At 38.1% G+C, this 20,776-nt stretch overlaps 1 protein-coding gene across 2 annotated transcripts in view; it reads right to left on the reverse strand.

Annotated features, from left to right (window-relative positions):
* Positions 1-529: 529 nt before the first annotated feature.
* KLHL5 (kelch-like family member 5) overlaps positions 530-20,776 on the reverse strand; it is a 59,053-nt gene continuing 38,806 nt past the window's right edge. For both annotated transcript variants that reach the window (XM_011949104.1, XM_011949105.1), the window contains 5 exons: positions 19,248-19,472; positions 15,016-15,178; positions 9,280-9,492; positions 7,152-7,323; positions 530-1,811 (listed from right to left, as the gene is read on the reverse strand). In XM_011949104.1, coding sequence (XP_011804494.1) covers positions 1,755-1,811; positions 7,152-7,323; positions 9,280-9,492; positions 15,016-15,178; positions 19,248-19,472 — 830 coding nt within the window. In that variant the 3' untranslated portion in view covers positions 530-1,754. The remainder of the gene's footprint in view (positions 1,812-7,151; positions 7,324-9,279; positions 9,493-15,015; positions 15,179-19,247; positions 19,473-20,776) is intronic.

The following is a 20,776-nucleotide window of genomic DNA, read 5'->3' on the forward strand; positions in this document are numbered from 1 at the left end:
TGTAAAATTCCATAAGAGATTTAAACAATTAAAATAAATAATTCCTCACATAAAATGAAATCTTTTTTTTTTTTTTTTAAGATAGAGTCTTGCTCTGTCGCCCAGGCTGGATGGAGTGCAGTGGCGTGATCTCGGCTCATCGCAAGCTCCGCCTCCCGGGTTCATAATTTTTTTTTTTTTTTTTTAGTAGAGACGGAGTTTCACCGTGTTGGCCAGGACGGTCTCGATCTCCTGACTTCATGATCCACCTGCCTTGGCCTCCCAAAGAGCTAGGATTACAGGCATCAGCCACTGCGCCTGGCCGAAATCTTTCTTTTTCTACCTAGTGGTAGGAATAGTAAGAGTGAAGACTGCTGAGTGAGATGGCCTTTGTATGAATCCCTGCTCTGCCACTTCCTTGCGATATATAACCTTGGGGCTAACTTCTCTGTACCCCAATCTCCTTAGCTATAAAAAGGTAATAGAACTACCTCATAAGGTTGTTGTGAGGATTAAGTGCACTGATGCATACAAAAACTTTGATTCTTAGTTCACAATAAACAATATTAGCAAATATTTTCCATAAAGTGGTTACTAATTGGGGTTAAAATAAAAAGCATCTTAGACATCTCAATGACTTATATCTTGTAGGATTTATCACAAAATGCTACTGCCCAGTGCATTTTTGCAAACAATAACAATTCATTGAGAGTAATAACATTCACATATGTAATTAGAGTTTACAAATGTAAAAAACTTAGAGTTACAAACACTTTAAACTTAGTTTTTAGACATTCAATAAGCCCATTCCCCCATAAACTTTGATTACAAAGAAGCACAATGGGTTAATTGTGGCAAAACATAAGAAATAAGGCAGGGGAGGCAGATACAGACTTGAGAACATAAGGATATCCAAACAATTTTGTCAATATCAAGAGACAAAAATCAAAGCATCTTTTATAATATAAAACAAATCCATATAATTAAATACTAATTAGGTGAAAGAACATTATAGGGTATATAACATTTATTTTCTCTACATAAATTTGCATATCTTAAATTTAATGCAAAACATCATGTTTCAACTTCAATTTAACATCATAACATGTAGTTCTTGGTGAGTCTAGATGTAATGGAATGAATATTTAAATAGACTTCAAAGATCCTATCAAGTTTTTATTTGGTTATTGTTGCTTTAAGTCCTTAATGCTTTTCTTTCTTTATTGGATTAAGCCAATTTCAGAAACAAAATCCACAACCAACACACATATAATGCAGATGTTTCTGAAAAAACTAAATAGTGTTATCTTTAGTGTATCATTAAAACAGTGGTTGTGGTTAAACAAGCAAACGAATTACTGCAACTCATGTATGATAAGCTTACAAAAAGTAGTATTTTAAAGTTTCATCTGGTGTGTCTGCACTGTAGGAAAATAAATCTGGATGTGAGTAAGATGTGCTTGACTGAATAAGTGAAACCCCCAGTTAGCACTGGGTTATGTTCCAGGGCAGTGCATTTGTCCTCACATATTACATCAGGAATGTGTGTTCACAATCCACCAGCTGCATGTTTTAATTTACTAAGAAATGAAAGGAATTAATCCTGGTCCATCCACTGCTTCCTCCTTTGTTTTACTATCTTCACTTTGAGAACAGGCACTTTGTGCCCAGGATTGTGACAATGCACGTTTACTAAAAATGTATCCATTGATAGAATAATTATACTAAATTAATAAAGGAAGACGGTGTCTTCATGTAGAAAACAGAGCACTAAATTATAATTTTACAGTCACAACACAAGCTCCAGCTCTTCCTAGGCACAGTGGAGCAACCTGAAAAAGAAAAAGAGATATGTATTGGATTTGTAGGTTAAAATGTTGACACTACTATACCAGTTGGTGAAATATTGAAGCAGCCTGTACTTGTTGGCAAAGGGTTGCTGCCCTGGCCCCTGCTGTATCAGTGTTGTTTCTGGCCTGGTCCTCTTCCCAAGAAGCACTCTCCATGGCAAAGTTTCACAGACTAAGTTGTTTTGGGTATATCATGATTGTGTAGCATTCACTCTTCTTTAAAGGTGATTTTTAAAAACAGCTCAAGAATTAATCTACATGAAACACTCTATTTTGGCCAAAATGATGCACAGTATGGATATGAAGAAATGCTGAACACTTACAGTAACACTGTGACCAATATGGAGGAAAGATGAAGTTTTATCTAGAGAGGTCCTCTAACAGCCATGCTGTCTCAGAGATAGCACACAAAATACTCTGAATGCCTGGGGATCTGCTTATTCTAGAAGAACTCGTAACCTCACATTTTTTGACTACCTTCTATGTGCACAGCTGAAAAGTCTAAACCCATTCTACTACTTTTTAGCAGACTAAATAATAAATGCTACCCATCCAACTCCCCTAGGAGTGGAAACAAACTCAGTGAATGAGCTCTATTACAGTGAGATAGAAGTCGGGGGAGGGTTGCTAGGAAGGAATACAATCTAAATTTATGGATAAAGAACAATTCTTAAATCTTTCACCTCTTTTTTAAACAATAGGAACTCTAGACACTGGGTAATTTGTAGTGGAAATAAAAGTGTGGACAAAAATAGCTTCTGAAGAATTACTCTGAACGCAGTAAGAATCTATGCATTTGACCCAGGAGAGTTAAAATGTTAACATGGATTAGGGGGGTGAGTAATGCAAAGTACTAAGAAGGTTTGCTTTGTACTTATATATGTTAGGGTATATACTAAAGTATTTTTGTCAAATGCCACAATGACTTCCTAATCAGTTTGACCCTGTAGACCAATGAGTAGATTTTAAGAATAGGTCAGATTTCAGTTATAAGAGAATTCTCAGCATTTCTCCATCTGAATCAGTTGTTTTGATCACTGTAAGTCTCTTGGAACAATCAAATAACCTATTTTAAAACCATATCTATTTATAGCATTATCAAACTGACCTCAAATCATTTTATATCAAAATGTCAGTTTATAATTAGTAGCTCTTCTCAAATCACCCAAGACATTTAGTCTCTACACTGTGAATAGTTGACACTGTCATGACAACCAGCTAGAAAGTGTAGCTTAGAGAATTTGTTAAATACAATGCAATCACCTCTTGCTTTGAGATAAGGCTGGTAGTGAGGGGGTAGTGGCTTAGGACTTTGTCATCTCGTTTTAGTGCCTATACAAATGTCCATCTGAAAGGAAAACTTCAAATTTTTTTGTTTATTTGGCTTGTTTTTGAGAAGGAGTCTTGCTCTCTCACCCAGGCTGGAGTGCAATGGTGCCATCTCAGCTCACTGCAACTTCTACCTCCCGGGTTCAAGCAATTCTCATGCCGCAGCCTCCTGAGTAGCTGGGACTACTGGCACATGCCACCATACCTGGCTAATTTTTTGTATTTTAGTAGAGACAGGGTTTTACCATGTTGCCCAGGCTGGTCTCGAACTCCTGAGCTCAGGCAAACCGTCCGCTTCGGCCTCCCAAAGTGCTGGGATTACAGGGGTGAGCCACCATGCCTGGCCCACGAAAACTTACATTTTTCAGATACTATGAAAATGAGTTCACATTTTTAGGTGCTTTAACATAGTAATAGAGGTGGCTTGCAAGAAAAATAGCTATGTGGACACTGATGATAAATTTTGATATGGGGTTATTTAGCATAAAGTATTAATTATAAATAATAACAAGTCTCAAATAACTGGCTGATAGGGCTTAAATCATATATATAACTGGACTTAGGGCTTAAATACATGTCAGAAAAAGAGATTCTTATCTTTCTGAGCTCCTTGGGTGTCATTCACAACTCTTTTTGCCATAGTGGGAAGCTGATACTAGGTAATCATCTAATTTCCAATGAAATCTTGTAGCTCTCAATCTTATCCCTTCCTCCCTCCATCAAGTGATCTCACTTAAGAAACAGGATAAAGCCCACACAATCTAAGTCCTTTTTTTCTATCTTTCTCTTCACACTACACTCAAATTCTCATCTTTTCCCAAGCCTTGGAGGGTAAGATCTTTCTTCTAGTCTGAGGGTGACCAGTCTGCTTTTTTTTTTTTTTTTTTTTAGAGGGAGTTTTGCTCTCGTCGCCCAGGCTGGAGTGCAATGGTATGATCTTGGCTTACTGCAATTTCCACCTCCCAGGTTCAAGCGATTCTCCTGCCTCAGCCTCCCAAGTAGCTGGGATTACAGGTGCACACCACCACACCCAGCTAATTTTTGTATCTTTAGTAGAGATGGGGTTTCACCATGTTGGCCAAGCTGGTCTTGAACTCCTGACCTCATGTGACCCACCCGCCTTGGCCTCCCAAAGTCCTGGGATTACAGGCATGAGCCACTGCATCCGCCCCCCAGTCTTTGCTCCTAGTTCTGTTTCCTGCCCTTTTCTCAGAAAAGTGCCCTTCAAGTTTTGCTTTCTTTCTTTCTAGTATCTGGAATCTTTCTCTACCCTCCTGTGATCTCTATTGTGGAAAAAAAAATCCTTGGCTCAAATTCTAACTCTACCATTTATTTGCTATGTGGCCTTGGGTTAGCTGTTTAACCTTTGTGTCAGATTCCTCATCCTGTACAGTGGGAAAATACCAGAACTCAACCTTACAGGGTTGTTGAAGATTAAATTCTTTACAGTGCTTAGAACAGAGCCTGGTCTGTAAGATGTGCTGAATAAATATTCACTTTCTATCATCATCATTTAAAAACTGCATGCCTCTCTAGCTCCTACACCCTATTCTTCTGTTTACTTTTTTTTTTTTCTTTAGACAGAGTCTTGCTCTGTCACCCAGGCTGGAGTGCAGTGGCACGATCTTGGCTCACTGCAACCTCCACCTCCTAAGTTCAAGTGATTCTTGTGCCTCAGCCTTGTGCCTCAGCTGGGACTACAGGAGCACTAATTTTTGTATTTTTAGTAGAGACGGGGTTTCACCATGTCGGCCAGGCTGGTCTTGAACTCCTGGCCTCAAAAGATCCGCCCACCTCGGCCTCCCAAGGTGTTGGGATTACAGGTGTGAGCCACTGTGTGCCTGCCTCTTCTGTTTACTTTTGAAACTGTGTACTGGCTTCTGCTTCTATCAGATTCTCAGAGAGTCCCATAACTTTACAAATGACAAATCTTCATTCTTTCTTATACTGTTGAAACTCCTACTCCTCCCTTTAGATGCTCTATTCCATTGTCTTCTGAGAACTTCTCTCATCGTTCCTTTCCTGTTTTCTTCAGAGACCACACCTCCCAATTCAACCCAGTAAGTGTGTGTATATAAAAGAAGATCAACAAGACTTGGCAATATCTCTTGAATGCTTGCAACTGAAGCAATCCTCTAAATATTTTTCCTTTTATCCAGCCCTCACTTCCCCTGCCCCTAACGCAACCTACGTGACCCCAACTGCATCATTCTCTTGGTTGAAAGTTTCTGCTGGCTTCTTGTTACCAAACTCTTTAGCTTGGCCTTCACACATCCCCATTCTTTAAAAAAATTATTATTAAATGATTATTTATTTTTAAGAGACAGAGTCTTGCTCTGTCATCCAGGCTGGAGTGCAGTGTCATGATCATGGTTCACTTCAGCCTCAACTCCTGAGCTCATGCGATCTTCCGCCACAGCCTCCCAAGTAGATGGACTACAGGTGCGTGCCACCACACCTTGCTAATTTTTCAAAATTTTTTGGGCTGGGCATGGTGGCTCATGCCTGTAATCCCAGCACTTTGAGAGGCCGAGGCAGGTGGATCACGAGGTCAGGAGTTTGAGACCAGCCTGGCCAACATGACAAAACCCTGTCTCTACTAATACAAAAATTAGCCAGGTGTGGTGGTGGGCACCTATAATCCCAGCTACTTGGGAGGCTGAGGCAGGAGAATCACTTGAACACGGGAGGTGGAGGTTACAGTGAGCTGAGATCGTGCCATTGCACTCCAGCCTAGGTGAATAGAGCAAGACTCCATCTTGGTTTCTCCATCTCCAAGAAACCAAACAAAACAAGACAAAAAACCCACAAATTTTTGTAGAGATAGCATCTCACTTTGTCACCCATGCTGGTCTGGAATTCCTGGCCTCAAGTGATCCTCCCACCTTGGTCTCACAGATCTCCATTCTGACCCCAATCTTCCTCTCTAGTAAGCACTCCTCCTCCTCCTCTCAAGTATAGATCCTTATAACCAGTCATACTTCAATATGTCTTACATAATTTTGCTTTGGTGACATTTCTTTCACATTTTCTCACAGTTTCTTCTTTCCAATCTTTTTGAATTGGATCAATTCACTAAGGCTTGGTTTAAATCCCACTTTCTTTCTCACTAAAGCTTTCCCCATAACCACTTTCTTTTTTTCTCTTATCTCCTGTATCACTTGGCGCCTGTACCACGGGACACTAAATACCCACTGCCTTGTGTGGTGCATTCTCCCCTTGCACATGTAGATCTTACCTGCCCAAGACCTTAGGTTACATGACCGTGGGGCTTCTCAGAAGCTTTCTTTTCTTGACAATACTTACCATTGCTCCTTGTATACAATAAAATCTTGGCTCAGCTAAACATTTATTGTCTTTTATGTACCAAGTACTGAATTGGGTGTCATAAGCACAAATTCCTGATTCTGTTCTTGGTGATGATGGAAGCAAAGATCTCAAAAGATCATTCTTAGAAGTGCTAGACCCTCCCAGAAATACACAAGGGTGAAATTCTTTCTGTTAGTAAGATTGCCAGATAAGGTTTCTTACTTAGTGTAATTTAGGGTTGCCATCTTCATTAGGTTATCAGGACTTTAATCTGCTCCCAAATATCAATGGGTTGAGTATTTAAAAATCACTGCTCATGCATGGGCAAGTTGTTCAAAGTTTTCTGACTACTATCCTTGTTTTTATTTTCCAGTCTCCCCTCCCATTGTTACAGCCTGCCTGTAGTCCTATCGGCTTTAATCAGGCTAGAACACCTCATCATGCAAGTGGTAGCAGATAATTAATAATTTCTCTGAGTATTAACTTACATCTCAAAGGTAATTCTGGATTTTAATTATGTGATAAAATTAAACATTGCCTTTTTTTCTCATCTTTAATCAAGAGGTGATTGTCATATTTATGCCATATATTTCAGTATTGGACAAGATTGAGGGGATCTGTTTTACCATAAGAATTGTTTTAATAAAGAGAGTCAGTGTAATAATGAAACATGAAATACCGTACCTGGGTCCACTCATTTGTCTGGGGATCATAAGCCTCCACGGTATTAAGGTATGCTTGTCCATCATACCCCCCAACAGCATATAACTTATCGCCAAGTAAACAGACCCCCACTGCATCTCTGCTGATGCTCATGGATGCTACTGCAGTCCACATGTCTGTTTTGGGATCATATCTGAAAGAAAATTTTAGAACCGGAGCTGACATTATTCTTAAAATATTTATGTAAAAACAGTTTTGTTCTTCAAGTCTATCTTCTGACTTATTATCTACTATGTAAATCAAATACATTTGAACATATTTTTGAGAAAAATACCAATATTTTTCTGACAACTTTAACTTACAGTATTATATTAACAGATCCACTTAACAGATGTATAACACTTAAAAGGAGCTAGGGTCAGTACTGAAAACTGTTTTCAGACCTTAGATTACCCACTGAAAATGTGGGGAAATCAATGCATTAAGCTCTATGTAAGATGGTTCACAGCCTCAATCATTGTAGCTGTCCAGTTTTGGGCTTTCTTGCTCCTTTCATGAGGTATCTTAACTAGAACTGCCCACAGTTGTATAGCTAAGAGCAGATACATCATGCTAGGATGACTGATATTGCTCCTAAATCTGTTGTATCAATGAACAGCTTTCCACTGACTGTAGTAAAACAGCAAGTCCATAATTCATGGGGCAAAGTATATAAACACTTCCACATTCCTTTCCTGGATTACAACATGAAATGAGCATAGGTCTGAATTGTTTTCCCCCCAATATAAGTGAAATGCAGTTGTAACTTTCCTGCTTTCTCAAACAACACCAATACAGAAAGCACTTGTTATGGTTTGAATGTGGTTCATTCCCCCCAAAACTCATGTTGAAATTTAATTGCCAATGTAATAGTGTTGGGAGGTGGGACCTTTAAGAGGTGATTAGGTTGATAAGATGGATTAATGTTTTTCTCCTTGGTTAGTTCTTGTGTGAATGCGTTAGTTTCTGTAAGAGCAGGTTGTTATAAAGTGAAGTTGCTTTGCATTTTTGAATGCTGACTTTCTCTTCCAATTCTCCAACATGTTATCACACAGCACAAGGCCCTCGCCAGAACCTGTCAGATGCAGCCTCCCAATCTTGAACTTCCCAGCCTGAAGAACTGTGGGCTAAAGAAACCTCTTTTGTTTATAAATTACTCAGTCCTGGGTATTCTGTTATAGCAATGGGAAACAGACTAAGAGAGTGCTCATTATCATCAACAAACTTTGATTTTACTTTTTATCCTTCTTATGGTCACTTGGTCACGTGATAAATCAAACTAATCTTTAAAAAATAAATCAAACTAATCTTTAAAAAAAAATCTGATCACGTCCAACAGACATACACACACACACTCTCTGTCACACATGGGTAGTCATTAACTTCCTATTTTTCTTTATAATCCAAAACCCTTAACAATGCCTCAAGGAGTCTAGATGATCTGCACCCACCCTGCCCACTCCGCCTCCTTTCCTGCCATTCCCTCCCCATCACTCTTTGCTCTCCAGCCACAATGGTTACCTTTCAGTTTCCTGTATGAACAGTATTTCTTTCTGCTTTGGAGTGTTCAAACTCCTATTGATTGTACCGCCTAAATCCATTCAATTCTCGCTATTCCTTGTACTAGACTAAACATAAGAAATGGGAACCTGACCTACCATCCAAATTTCCCACTGCTCTTCGGCTCTCTACTTGGCACCACACTTGAGTTTTGCGAGGCCAGTTGGGATGACTTAAGTTTGTAAGCCTTATTATTAGTTTTTTTATTTTATATTAAAACACACAGAAATGTCCCTATCCTTTTCGCTTTTTATTTAGCCTACAGCCCTTAAGTTATTCTACCTAAAATTCATCAAGCTCCTCTTCTTATTAGGTCCAGTATCCCATATAAAGTAAAATTGCCTTGTGTGTAGTGCATGCTCAATGCAAACTTATTTTTCTGGAAGTATCAGTTCCTGTGAGAGCAGGCTGTTATGAAGTGAAGCTGCTTTGCATTTTTGAATGCCGACTTTCCCTTCCAGTTCTCCAACATGTTCTCCAAATAGACATAAGTATCAGAGACTTATATATATATATTTTTTGTTCCTAGTTTTTCTTCGCAGGAAATTACCTCTCCACACAGTCGGAGAGTCTGGAAGTCAAGTTGGACGCGGGAGCGTCATGCCCCCCTATAGCATACAGCAGTCCATTCCAGGTCGTCACTCCTACGCCACCTCTCCTTTTTGACATCTGTGCACACAGTGTCCACTTATTAGTATGAGGATCAAAACATTCTACTGATTTGAGACAAGAGCTTCCATCACGACCACCAACTGCATAAAGTCTGTAAAAAGAATAAATGAAATGATAAATAAGACATTGTGCCATTATGCTTAGAACAAAGAGGCTCTTCTTATGTTATTTCATTGAATTTAAGGTGCCATCAGTTATAAAACACACTGTCAATGTGTGTGTCATTAAAGAAGATATGCTGTGTTTGAAATGACACATGTAAGTATCTTATATCACTCTGTATAAACATGAAAAGGAAAACAAACTGCACATGAAGGCAATGACAACTATTTCGCCACTGCCATCTCTTTGACAAGTCACCATTGATTGTAATATGCACTGAAATTCTAGAGGTGTTAAAATGTGTGTCTTAGAATAGACAAAATATGGTGTATAAATATACCATGGCTTATTTTTTTTTAATAGTTAAGACTTTATTATCAAGGAAGGAAACTAACCTTCTCTGAGCACCTACCATAGGTTAGGGACTTTATATGTACTAATTTAATCATCACAGTGATATGAGAAACTGTTTGAATTCCTGTTTCACAGGTAAAGAAACAAGGGTTCACGGAGAGTAAGAGACTTGCACAGGGTCACCCAGTAAGAAGCAGAATCGGGGCACATAGTTTTATTAATGAACAAACAGTTGGACAGTCAACACAGTCATGTAGAATGTACTTGTAATAGTGAAATAGGAGAATAAAAATATAGCTTGAAACAATGGCATAAAAAGTAACATTTGTTACATATGAACAATGATCCTTCATTAATTTAAATTACTGCAGAAAAGGATATAGGTTATCACGTGAATGACCTAAATGTTACCTAGTAGATCAATTTAAATTCTTTATCAATCAATACACTGCACTAATTTGAAATAGTCTTTACTCTGAACCTAAAACATTTGTAAAATATTTTAAATATTTGAACACAATATTTCTTGTTAAGCAAAAATCTTCTTGTATTTACTATTCATTTGGGAAGCTCTCTATAGATATTTTTTCTACTAGTTTTTTAAAAGAGTAAATTTACTTTGTTGCTCATCAAAAAGATTATACATTTTGAATTTACAAATGTTAGTTAATACTTAACTGTTTTTATCATTTCTCAAGAAATAATATTTTAATTATCCCAAATTTCTGCCAATTAAAACTCTAGGTATTTATGTTTAGGTAAATCTACATATTTAACCACAGATTTCCTAATTAAGGTATGCCACTGTGTCACTGAAACTGTTTCTTAAATAATAAGATGACCATATCTTAAATAGCAACATATGGTTGTAGCAATATCTTGTTCTAAACTTAAACTATATTAATAGTATTGAAATTGAAATTTATTTGAAACATCTATTAAAATTTATCTTTTTTTTTTTTTTTTTTTTGAGACGGAGTCTTGCTCTGTCACCCAGGCTGGAGTGCAGTGGCTGGATCTCAGCTCACTGCAAGCTCCACCTCTCGGGTTCACGCCATTCTCCTGCCTCAGCCTCCCGAGTAGCTGGGACTACAGGCGCCCGCCACCTCACCTGGCTAGTTTTTTGTATTTTTTAGTAGAGACGGGGTTTCACCGTGTTAGCCAGGATGGTCTCGATCTCCTGACCTTGTGATCCGCCCGTCTCGGCCTCCCAAAGTGCTGGGATTACAGGCTTGAGTCACCGCGCCCGGCCCCTAAAATTTATCTTAAAACTTTTATCTGTTAAAAACTTTTATCTATTAGTAACTTGTTTATGTTCTAGCTCTTAATATTATTCTTATCTTATCTAAATATGGATCACAGAACATAAGAAGCCTTCAACAATTAGGGAGGATCAGTCATTTAAAATAATTCACACATGCATATGTGTGTGCACATGTGTGCACACCCACACATACCTACACACAATAGGCTTTAAAGCCTCTTGCCCTCTTGAACAGTGGACTCGTGGGTCTTAATTGTAAAGAATGGTACAGCACAATGATTAAGAGCATGAACTCTGGAACCAGACAATTCTGGTTCTACCACTTACTAGTTGTGACTATGGACAAGTTATTTAACCTCCATCTAAATTTCATCATCTATAAACCCTGCCTCATAGGATTCTTGATAATTAAATTTAAAGTACTTTGAACACTGCCTAGTACATGATAATCATGGTGTAAACATTTACAGAGAAAAATTAATTGTCTCTGTGTTCTTGTAGAAAATAGCACTTATAGGAGATCTTAAGTGTACAAACAATGTTTATATTCAGCTAATATTAAGGGTTAAAATCAATAGGTAACAGTTGCTAAATAATCATTATCTCAAGCAATGATTTTCAAACTGTGTTCTAAGAATAGGATTCTATGAAGAAATTGAGGGAGTCTAAAAAATGGTTCATTTGAATTTCAAATTTTAAAAATTATTTTTAATTTTCAAAAATATCACCTGGCTCAATTAAATGTCATGTAAGACTCAGAACTCATCTCTCTTCCCCATGATAGTGTCTATTATAATAAAAAGAGAAATATTATGTCAACTTGTGAAAGTATTGTACAACCTATATATTCTTAATAATAAGATTTAGGTCTTGCCTGACTTTTAAAATTATGATCAAGAATGCAAGTAGGCTGGGCATGGTGGCTCACACCTGTAACCCCAGCACATTGGGAGGCCAGGATGGGAAGAATTACTTGGGCCCAGGTATTTGAGACCAACCCGGGCAGCACAGTGAGATCCCATCTCTACAAAATATCATTTTTTAAAAATTAGCCAGGCATGATGGTGCACGCCTGTAGTCCCAGCTACTCAGGAGGCTGAGGTGTGAGGATAGCTTGAGCCTGGGAGGGAGGTTGAGGCTGCAGTGAGATGTGATCGTGTCACTGCACTCCAGCCTGGGCAACAGAGCTAGACCCTGTCTCAAAAGTAAAAGGAATGCAAGTAGTTGGCAGATACTGTTTGAGATTCAACTTAGAAAAAAGATTTATTACTACTTTCAAACTGTTTGGGCAATTTAACTGAAGAATTTCCTGAAATTCCAATTAAATTACTCTAGTAGTTAAAATAACTGTTACCATTTCAGCCTCTTATCTGTGAATCAAGATTTTCCTCATATTAGACAATCAAGACAAGACACAGACATGAGCTGAGTGTTCTTTAAAATTTATTCTTCTGTTCTTCAGCACTTACTCTTCTTCACAGATTTTTATAATAAGTAAATATGATAAGCTTGAACTTGTGATACATTTTTAAGTAAGCTTAAAATAAACTTGAACTTCCATTTGCCTTTTAAATATTGAGGTATTTTTAAGATTTCATTTGAAAGAGAGACTTAACTGCTAAAAATATTTGCCAGCCAGTGGCTTAAAGGTAGCCTGAGCAACTGGAAGTCTAATTAAGGTTTCTTTCTGTCAAACATGGTAGGAAGAAAAATGTTAACACCTTAAAAATTTTAAGATTTGGGAGGACAAGGTGGGCTGATCACTTGAGGTCAGGAGTTCGAGACCAGCCTGGCTGACATGGTGAAACCCTATCAAGAATACAAAAATTAGCTGGGAATGGTGGCGGGTGTCTATAATCCCAGATACTTGGGAGGCTGAGCCAGAAGAATCACTGGAACCCAGGAGGAGCTGAGATTGCCCACTGCCCTCTAGCCGGGGAGATAGAGCGAGACTCTGTCTACTCCCCCACCACCCCCCACCAAAAAAAAAAAAAAAAGAAAAGAGAAAGAAATTATAAATAAGTTAAAATAGGCCAGGCACAGTGGCTCATGCCTGTAATCCTAGCACTTTGGGAGGCCAAGGTGGGTGGATCACCTGAGGTCAGGAGTTCGAGACCAGCCTGGTCAACATGGCGAAACCCCGTCTCTATCAAAAATACCAAAATTAGCTGGATGTGGTGGTACACACCTGTAGTCCTAGCTACTTGGGAGGCTGAGGCAGGAGAATCGCTTGAACCTGGGAGGTGGAGGAGGCTGTAGTGTGCTGAGATCGTGCCACTGTACTCCAGCCTGGGAGACAAAGTGAGACTCTCTCTCAAAATAAATAAAAAAATAAGTAATAAGTTAAAATAACAAAACCCACAAAAATCAAAGCTCTTCATTTTACAGAATAAAAAAATTGAGGCACAGAGAAATGATTTGTTCTAAACCACAAAGCAATGATAAGATGCATCGTTAGTTTTTTTCAACCAACCGCATACTTTCTACTTATTCCAGATTCTTTAAACTATACTTTCAAAATCAGATTTCTTAATAGTTAGTAGATTAGAGATCCTTACCTTCTGATATGATTAATTAGGTTGTCTCTGAATTATATTCAATTAACTGTACTTTAGGTGGGTTAAGGATCGAAATATTTCTCATTAGAGGGCAAGAAAAGGTAAGAAAGTAAGATGTTTCTATGCCTGGAAAGCTAAGCTACTGTAGGTCCAGAAATCAGGTTTCAGAGAAGGCAATTATTGTTTTGTCCTCTATTAGAAATAAAGGCTAAGAAATATGCTGCTGAACAAAAATTAATCCAATGAATCAATCCCAAAGGTTTAAACCAAAGGGTCAAAACCGAGAAGATACTGTTTCATTTTCTTTTTCTCTCATTTACTAGATTATTTAATGGCTGACTCTTATCAAAGAGTTTAGAAAGATATGTAGTGATGAATTTTGAAGTGATTTCTTTAGCTAAAATATATGAGGGGAGGGGCATGGAGATCAAAAACATCTAAAAAGTGATTTCCATTTATCCATCTTATCACATGTAATAGTGCTTTAAAAAAGTATCAAAAAGTAGAACATAACTGATGGGTCCTGAAGAAACAAGATCTTAGGTCCTAAAATATAAAACATTTCACTAATTTTTCATTTTTCTTATAATAATCAATAACAACATTCTATAAATAATTTTAATTCTATTTTAACCTTGATTCATTTATTTTTCTGGAAACAATGATAAAGCATTCTAAATGAGCAAAAGGTACCCTACAAATAACTCTTCTTTAACAACTACAGACGGCTTCATTTTATGGAAGAAGAAAGGACTGAAAAAAGACACATATTTACTTTCTGAGTAACAGAGCTATTAGTGATGGCTCTACCTATATTTATTTATTCAGAGTAGACAAGAAGCAAGAGAGAACCTCTTTATAAATCCATTCTAGTTTTCACCAGTTTTCCAAGATAAGAAAGAAAAGAGGTGAAAGTCAAGATAAATCAGTAGAAATGATGGAAGGAATTTTTAGATAAATACTGAGAGAGACTATACTACTTTTAAAAGACCATATATGCTTTTAAACATAATACAGATAATATACTTTTAAAGTATATTAATAAAATATTTTAATATAGATATACCAGATTTTTACAGTACAACTTATTAATATTGAACGTTAATATAAAATGTCTTCACTCAAAATGATAACCAGAAATGTACAGTATCTGCATATTAAAATGAAAGCCTAGCTTAACAATCAACTGTTTATATTTACAACTATTATAGAAAGAGACATTGTCTTAAAAGTCTCTTCAAATCACTGTATTTATGTATATCTTTAAATTAGAAATGATATAGCTTAATAAATTTGGTGTATTGCATTTTAAATAGAACTTTAAGTATTTCCTTACTTTCCACTTAGTACTGCCACACCTACTGTACTCCTGGGGGTAGACATAGTGGCAACAAAATTCCACTGGCGAGCCTGAGGGTCCCATCTTTCTACTGTGTTCAGATAGCTCCAGCCATCATGTCCTCCTACAGCATACATGGGACCTTCTAGTACAGCCACACCTATGAGGAGACAGGAAACAACGACTTCAGGTTGGCTGTCGTCTTAAAAATCACATTTTAATTGAAGTATAAGTACAATAAGCCTTAAACGTACAAATGGAACTGAGTAAACATTTATGATGTAGACATGTGTCCTCAGTGTTCTTAGTAGGTCGGTGGGTGGGTGGGTGGGTGGGGGGTTGAAATAGCATGGGCGTTCTGGTCTTAAAAGTTCTAGAGATTGGCTGGGCGTGGTAACTCATGCCTGTAATCTCAGTGGTTTGGGAGTCCAAGGTGGGAGGATCACTTGAGGTCAGGAGTTCGAGACCGGCCTGGCCAATATGGTGAAATCCCTTCTCTACTAAAAATACAAATATTAGCTGGGCATGCTGGCAGGTGCCTGTAATCCCAGCTACTTGGGAGGCTGAGGCAGGAGGACTGCTTGAGCCCTGGGGGCGGAGGTTGCAGTGAGCCAAGATCGCACCACTGCACTCCAGCCTGGGCAACAGAGTGAGACTCTGTCTCAAAAAAAAAAAGTTCTAGAAGCTGGGCGAGGTGGCTCAAGCCTGTAATCCCAGAGCTCTGAGAGGCCAAGGTGGAAGGATCTCTGTGAGATTAGCCTGGGCAACACAGGAAGGCTGCCATCTCTATGAAATTTTTTTGTTGAAATTAGCCAAGCATGGTGGCACTACCTATAGTCCTAGCTAAGGTGAAGGATCCCCTGAACTCAGGAGTTTCAGGATGCACCTATGATCACACCTCCAGCCTGGATGACAGAGTGAGACCCTGTCTCTAAAAAAAATTAAAAATTTTAGAGGCAATATTTTCAGGTACAACGGTGGAAAATTATTTTAAAACTGCACCAGATGCATACACTGCTACTATTTAAAACATTTTTCAACAATTTGGATTTAAGATATATTTGGAAAAGTATTTTTATACCTTCTCCCCTATTAATTCAAATTCATGAGATTTTATTATAGTTAGATTTGATACCATAATCTATTGGTATGCTTCATCAGCAGGGAGCTGAGCTAGATTCATTTGTTAATTTATTCAACAAATATCTTCCGCATGTCTACTAAGTACCAGGCACTCAATAGAATATAACAGGTAAGGGCTGTGCCCTCATAAATCTTATAGTCAGGAAACAGACATAAAATATATTTTAGTTAATAACAATTGCTAATTTAAAAAGTGGTGCAGAGTAAAAGGATAGAGAGGGTCAGGGGAGACCTTTCTGGTAAGGTAACATTTAAGCAAGAATGTGAATGAAGTTGGGAAACCAGATTTGGAGATAGCTGGGGGAAGAGAAGGTGAGGTAGAGGAAATGGCACGTGCAAAGGTCCTGAGGTATGCTCACTGTGTCTGAGGGACAACAAGGTGGCCAGTCTGGCTAGGCAGGGTGAGTGAGGGGGAAAATATAAGAGATGAGGGAGAGTGTAGAGCCAGATCATGCAGGGCAGTCAGAGACTGCAGATAAGGACTCTGATCTTATCTCTTGTAAGGACTTTGGATCTTATTCTGAATGAGATGGAGAACGGTCTCCATGATGGCTCTGAGATGGCTTTAAGGTAGAGGGATTTGAGAAGAGGTGCGACATGATCATGGCCAGGTGAGATAAAATGTCTCACTTGGGGGCCAAAAGAACCCCTGTATTACAGATATATTTTAATTTGTGAAATCACAGCCAGATAAGAAAAATACTCATCATTCATGCATGACCCAAATCAACATATTATTCCACGCATTTATTACATATTGTACCCCACCAGTACTAGCTTTTGGAGATTTTATATGTGTGTGTGTGTGTACACATATATACACACATATATGTGTATATAAATATTCATACATGTTATTTATATGCTTATATGTGCATATACACATTTTATATGTGTATATATGTATAAACAAAAATATACACATATCAAAATATACATGTATAATATACACATACTGTATATACATGTCTAGGATACATGTATATCTTTAATTTTACATATATACATGTATATATGTATATATGTAAAATGCGTAATATGTCAAAGGGGGCAGAAAAGGGGTTCACCTAATTCAACCCATTAAAAAATGGCTTTGAAAAGAAATTTTAAGCCTGGTGTGGTAGCTCACAAGTGTAATTCTAGCACTTTCAGAGGCTGAAGCAGGCAGACTGCTTGAGCCCAGGAGTTCCAGACCAGCCTGGGCAACATGGTGAAACCCTGTCTCCACCAAAAATACAAAAATTAGCCAGGTGTGATAGTGCATGCCTGTAGTTCCAGCTACTAGACAGGCTGAGGTGGGAGGACTGCTTAAGCCCAGGAGGAAGTGGTTGCAGTGAGCCAAAAATGTACCATTGCATTCCAGCCTAGGTGACAGAGCAAGAACCTGTCTCAAAAAAAAAAAAAAAAAAAAAATTTAGCAGAACTCTTTTTTTGAATGAAACGTCCATAAAATTCTCACATATGAAGAGATAAAAGGAATGTTTCTTAAATAAAAGATTATTTTAGGCCAGGTGTGGTGGCTCACGCCTGTAATCCCAGTACTTTGGGAGGCTGAGGTGGGTGGATTAAGACGTCAAGAGATTGAGACCATCCTGGCCAACATGGTGAAACCCGTCTCTACTGGTGGAAATACAAAAATGAACTGGGCATGGTGGCACGCGCCTGTAGTCCCAACTACTAGGGAGGCTGAGGCAGGGAAATCACTTGAACCCAGGAGGCGGAAGTTGCAGTGAGCCGAAATTGCGCCACTGCACTTCAGCCTGGCAACAGAATGAGTCTCTGTCTCAAAAAAAAAAAAAAAAGGTTACTTTGTAAGTTCAAATTTGTAACAGTTATTTAGTTATAAGGTAATTTAGTAAGAACATTGCTGTGTTGAATGACACAAAACTTTTAAATTAGGGCTTAAAGAAGACAGTTTTGAGCTATGTGATCATTTTCCTTTCAACTTGCTGCAGTTCAGTAAAGTCTTCTGTATGGCACCTAGAACTACTGACAGTATTCAATGCACAGTGTCATTTGCACAGAATAGCTGGACTATGAGCAATCACATTCTATGTACTATATCCATAAGGATTTAGCCTGTGTTAGAATTACATTTTCTTCCCCATGGTAGGGGAGGGGAAGCACACAGTTGACTTCATTCTACCCTGGATTTTATGGTCAACCCAAATTTCTAAGTCTCATTCATGCTCAACTCACATTTTCCCAGTCTGTGCCTATATAATAGTTGATTTTATGGACTCAAGAGTCATGTTTTACAAGTTTACTTTGTTAAATTTCATATAGTTAATTTTAAGCTCCTTCTCTCTGTCTTTGCCTTAACCCTCTGGTTTTATTTCCTTATCAAACTTTAAACTTAAGATGATCTTGCATTGAGAAGTAATTACAACTAGTGGAAATCTATGTCTCTTTGATCTCTTACTGTATCCACCACCATACCCATTTCAATCTTCATCCCTAGAGAGTTTTCATTACTGTCTACTGTTATTTAGCGGAAGCCTCTGCTCTGGTGGTCAGTATTAATAAACTGAGTATTGTATAAACCATTCTATCTAAACTCAACCATACCTTCACTGGTTATTGATCTTTTTTTGTTTTTGTTTTTGTTTTTTGTTTTTTTTGAGATAGATCTGTTGCCCAGGCTGGAGTGCAGTGGCACGATCACAGCTCACTGCAGCCTTGACCTCCCAGGCTTAAATGATTCTCCCTCCTCAGTCTCCTGAGTAGCTGGGACTACAGGCCCAAGCCACCTAATTTTTTAATTAAAAAATTTTTTCCCCAGCTAATTTTAAAATTTTTTGTAGAGACTGTTTTTTCCTAAGTTGCCCAGGACGGTCTTGAACTCCTAGGCTCAAGCAATCCTCCTGCTTTGGCCTCCCAAATTGCCGGAATTATAGGCGTGAGCCACTGCATCCGGCCTCATCTTTTATGATGACCTATCAAGTTCTTTATTGCAGCATGTGAGGAATGCTTGGTGACTGCTGCTGATGCAGTGGCTGCCACACGGGTCTTCTGCCTGGTACAGAATGTAAACGTGCTGTGCGAGCTATGTGATATTTTGAGTGAATCTGCACAGTTATACTTACCAAGGCCATGTCTATGTGTGGACATAGGTGGCATCACACTCCAAGTTTTTGTTTTGGGGTTGTAGCACTCTACAGTATTCAAAGTCTTCAGTCCATCTCTTCCTCCAACCACATACAGTTTGTCATCTAGCACTGCAACACCAAACTGTAGTCTCCTCCCATTCATATTTGCTACTGGAGTCCACATATTTGTACGGAGATCATACTTTTCAATGCTTGTTGCTCCTTCATAGTAATATACAGAAGTTATATAAATAAAAATTATACCGTAATTGGTAATTTTATGAAATTACAGATACAAAAATATAATCTAATTAGCATTGAGAATAATAATTTTATTATATTTCATGAAGGTCCTGCATGATCTAGCCTCTGCCTAACTCTGTGTCCTCGACTCTTACTATTCTCCAGGGCACACACAGGCCCCAGTAAGAAAAGGTCAAATGGACAAGGATTATCTGTCAAAGGAGGGTGAGAAACAACACCCAGAAGTGGAGGGAAAAAAAGCAGAGGCTCAGTTAAGTGTCATGGAAGCCAAAGGAAGAAAGTTTATAGCAGTAGGTCTGCTATACAGTCCCACTGAAAGGATCAAATAAGATGAAGACTAAGAAGTATTATTGGATTTAGCTACATGGAGGTCATTGATGACTTCAGGGGGAGGTTCCTTATTGAGTGGTTGAGACGTGACTGGGAGGTAAGGAAACAGACAGTGAGCGTAGAAGATTCTTCTGAGAAGTCTGGCTATCAAAGTAAGGAAAGGTAGAAATTACTAGAAGAGTTGAGGAAGGTTTTGTTTTGTTTTGCTTTTAAAATTTGAAAACTCAGAGTTTGCTTAAATGTGAATGAAAATGATCTGGTTGAGAGGAAAGCAGCTAAAAATACAGGAGATGAAAGGGATCAGGATGAACATAAGGAACCATGTTCATTATAGTTCGTGGGGAGGCAGGAAAGCACAGTACCCAGGGCACAGGCAGAAGAGCTGGCTTTCACAGGAGGAGGGGAACATATTCTACTGCAATAAGCAAGGACAGGGTAAGTACAGATCAGGTACTTTGGAAACTGTGAGGGTAAGGAGTTCAGGAAGTTGCTGCCTGAAGGCATCTATGTTTTCCTTCCTTTTTTTTTTTAAGAATTGGAAGATTCCAGGACTCCTTTGTTCTCTTTATGAGTTAAGATGAGCGGATGTTTAAAAAAAAAAAAAAAACCCTCTAAAAAAAACCTAACCCCCAATTGTGAAGAGTTCAACTAGAACCCTCTTCTCTCTTCTAAGCTTCTAATACATCAAGTAAGCAGTGCTAACCCTACAGAATTATAATCATGACTAACACTTATTCTAAAGTATTTGTTATAATTTGGTCATCAGAGCACTAGTATTATTGATAATTTCCTAAAATTAAGAAATAGTTTTGTTATACACATGGATTTTCTCATGTTAAAGTTTTTATTTACCCTACAGAATTCTAAATTATTTGGGATAGACAGCAAGTCTTTTTCTACCTCTGCATGCATGCATATATATATATATATAT

Source organism: Colobus angolensis, unplaced genomic scaffold, assembly GCF_000951035.1.
Source record: "Colobus angolensis palliatus isolate OR3802 unplaced genomic scaffold, Cang.pa_1.0 Scaffold29, whole genome shotgun sequence".
In the NCBI taxonomy this organism is placed as follows: Eukaryota; Metazoa; Chordata; class Mammalia; order Primates; family Cercopithecidae; genus Colobus; species Colobus angolensis.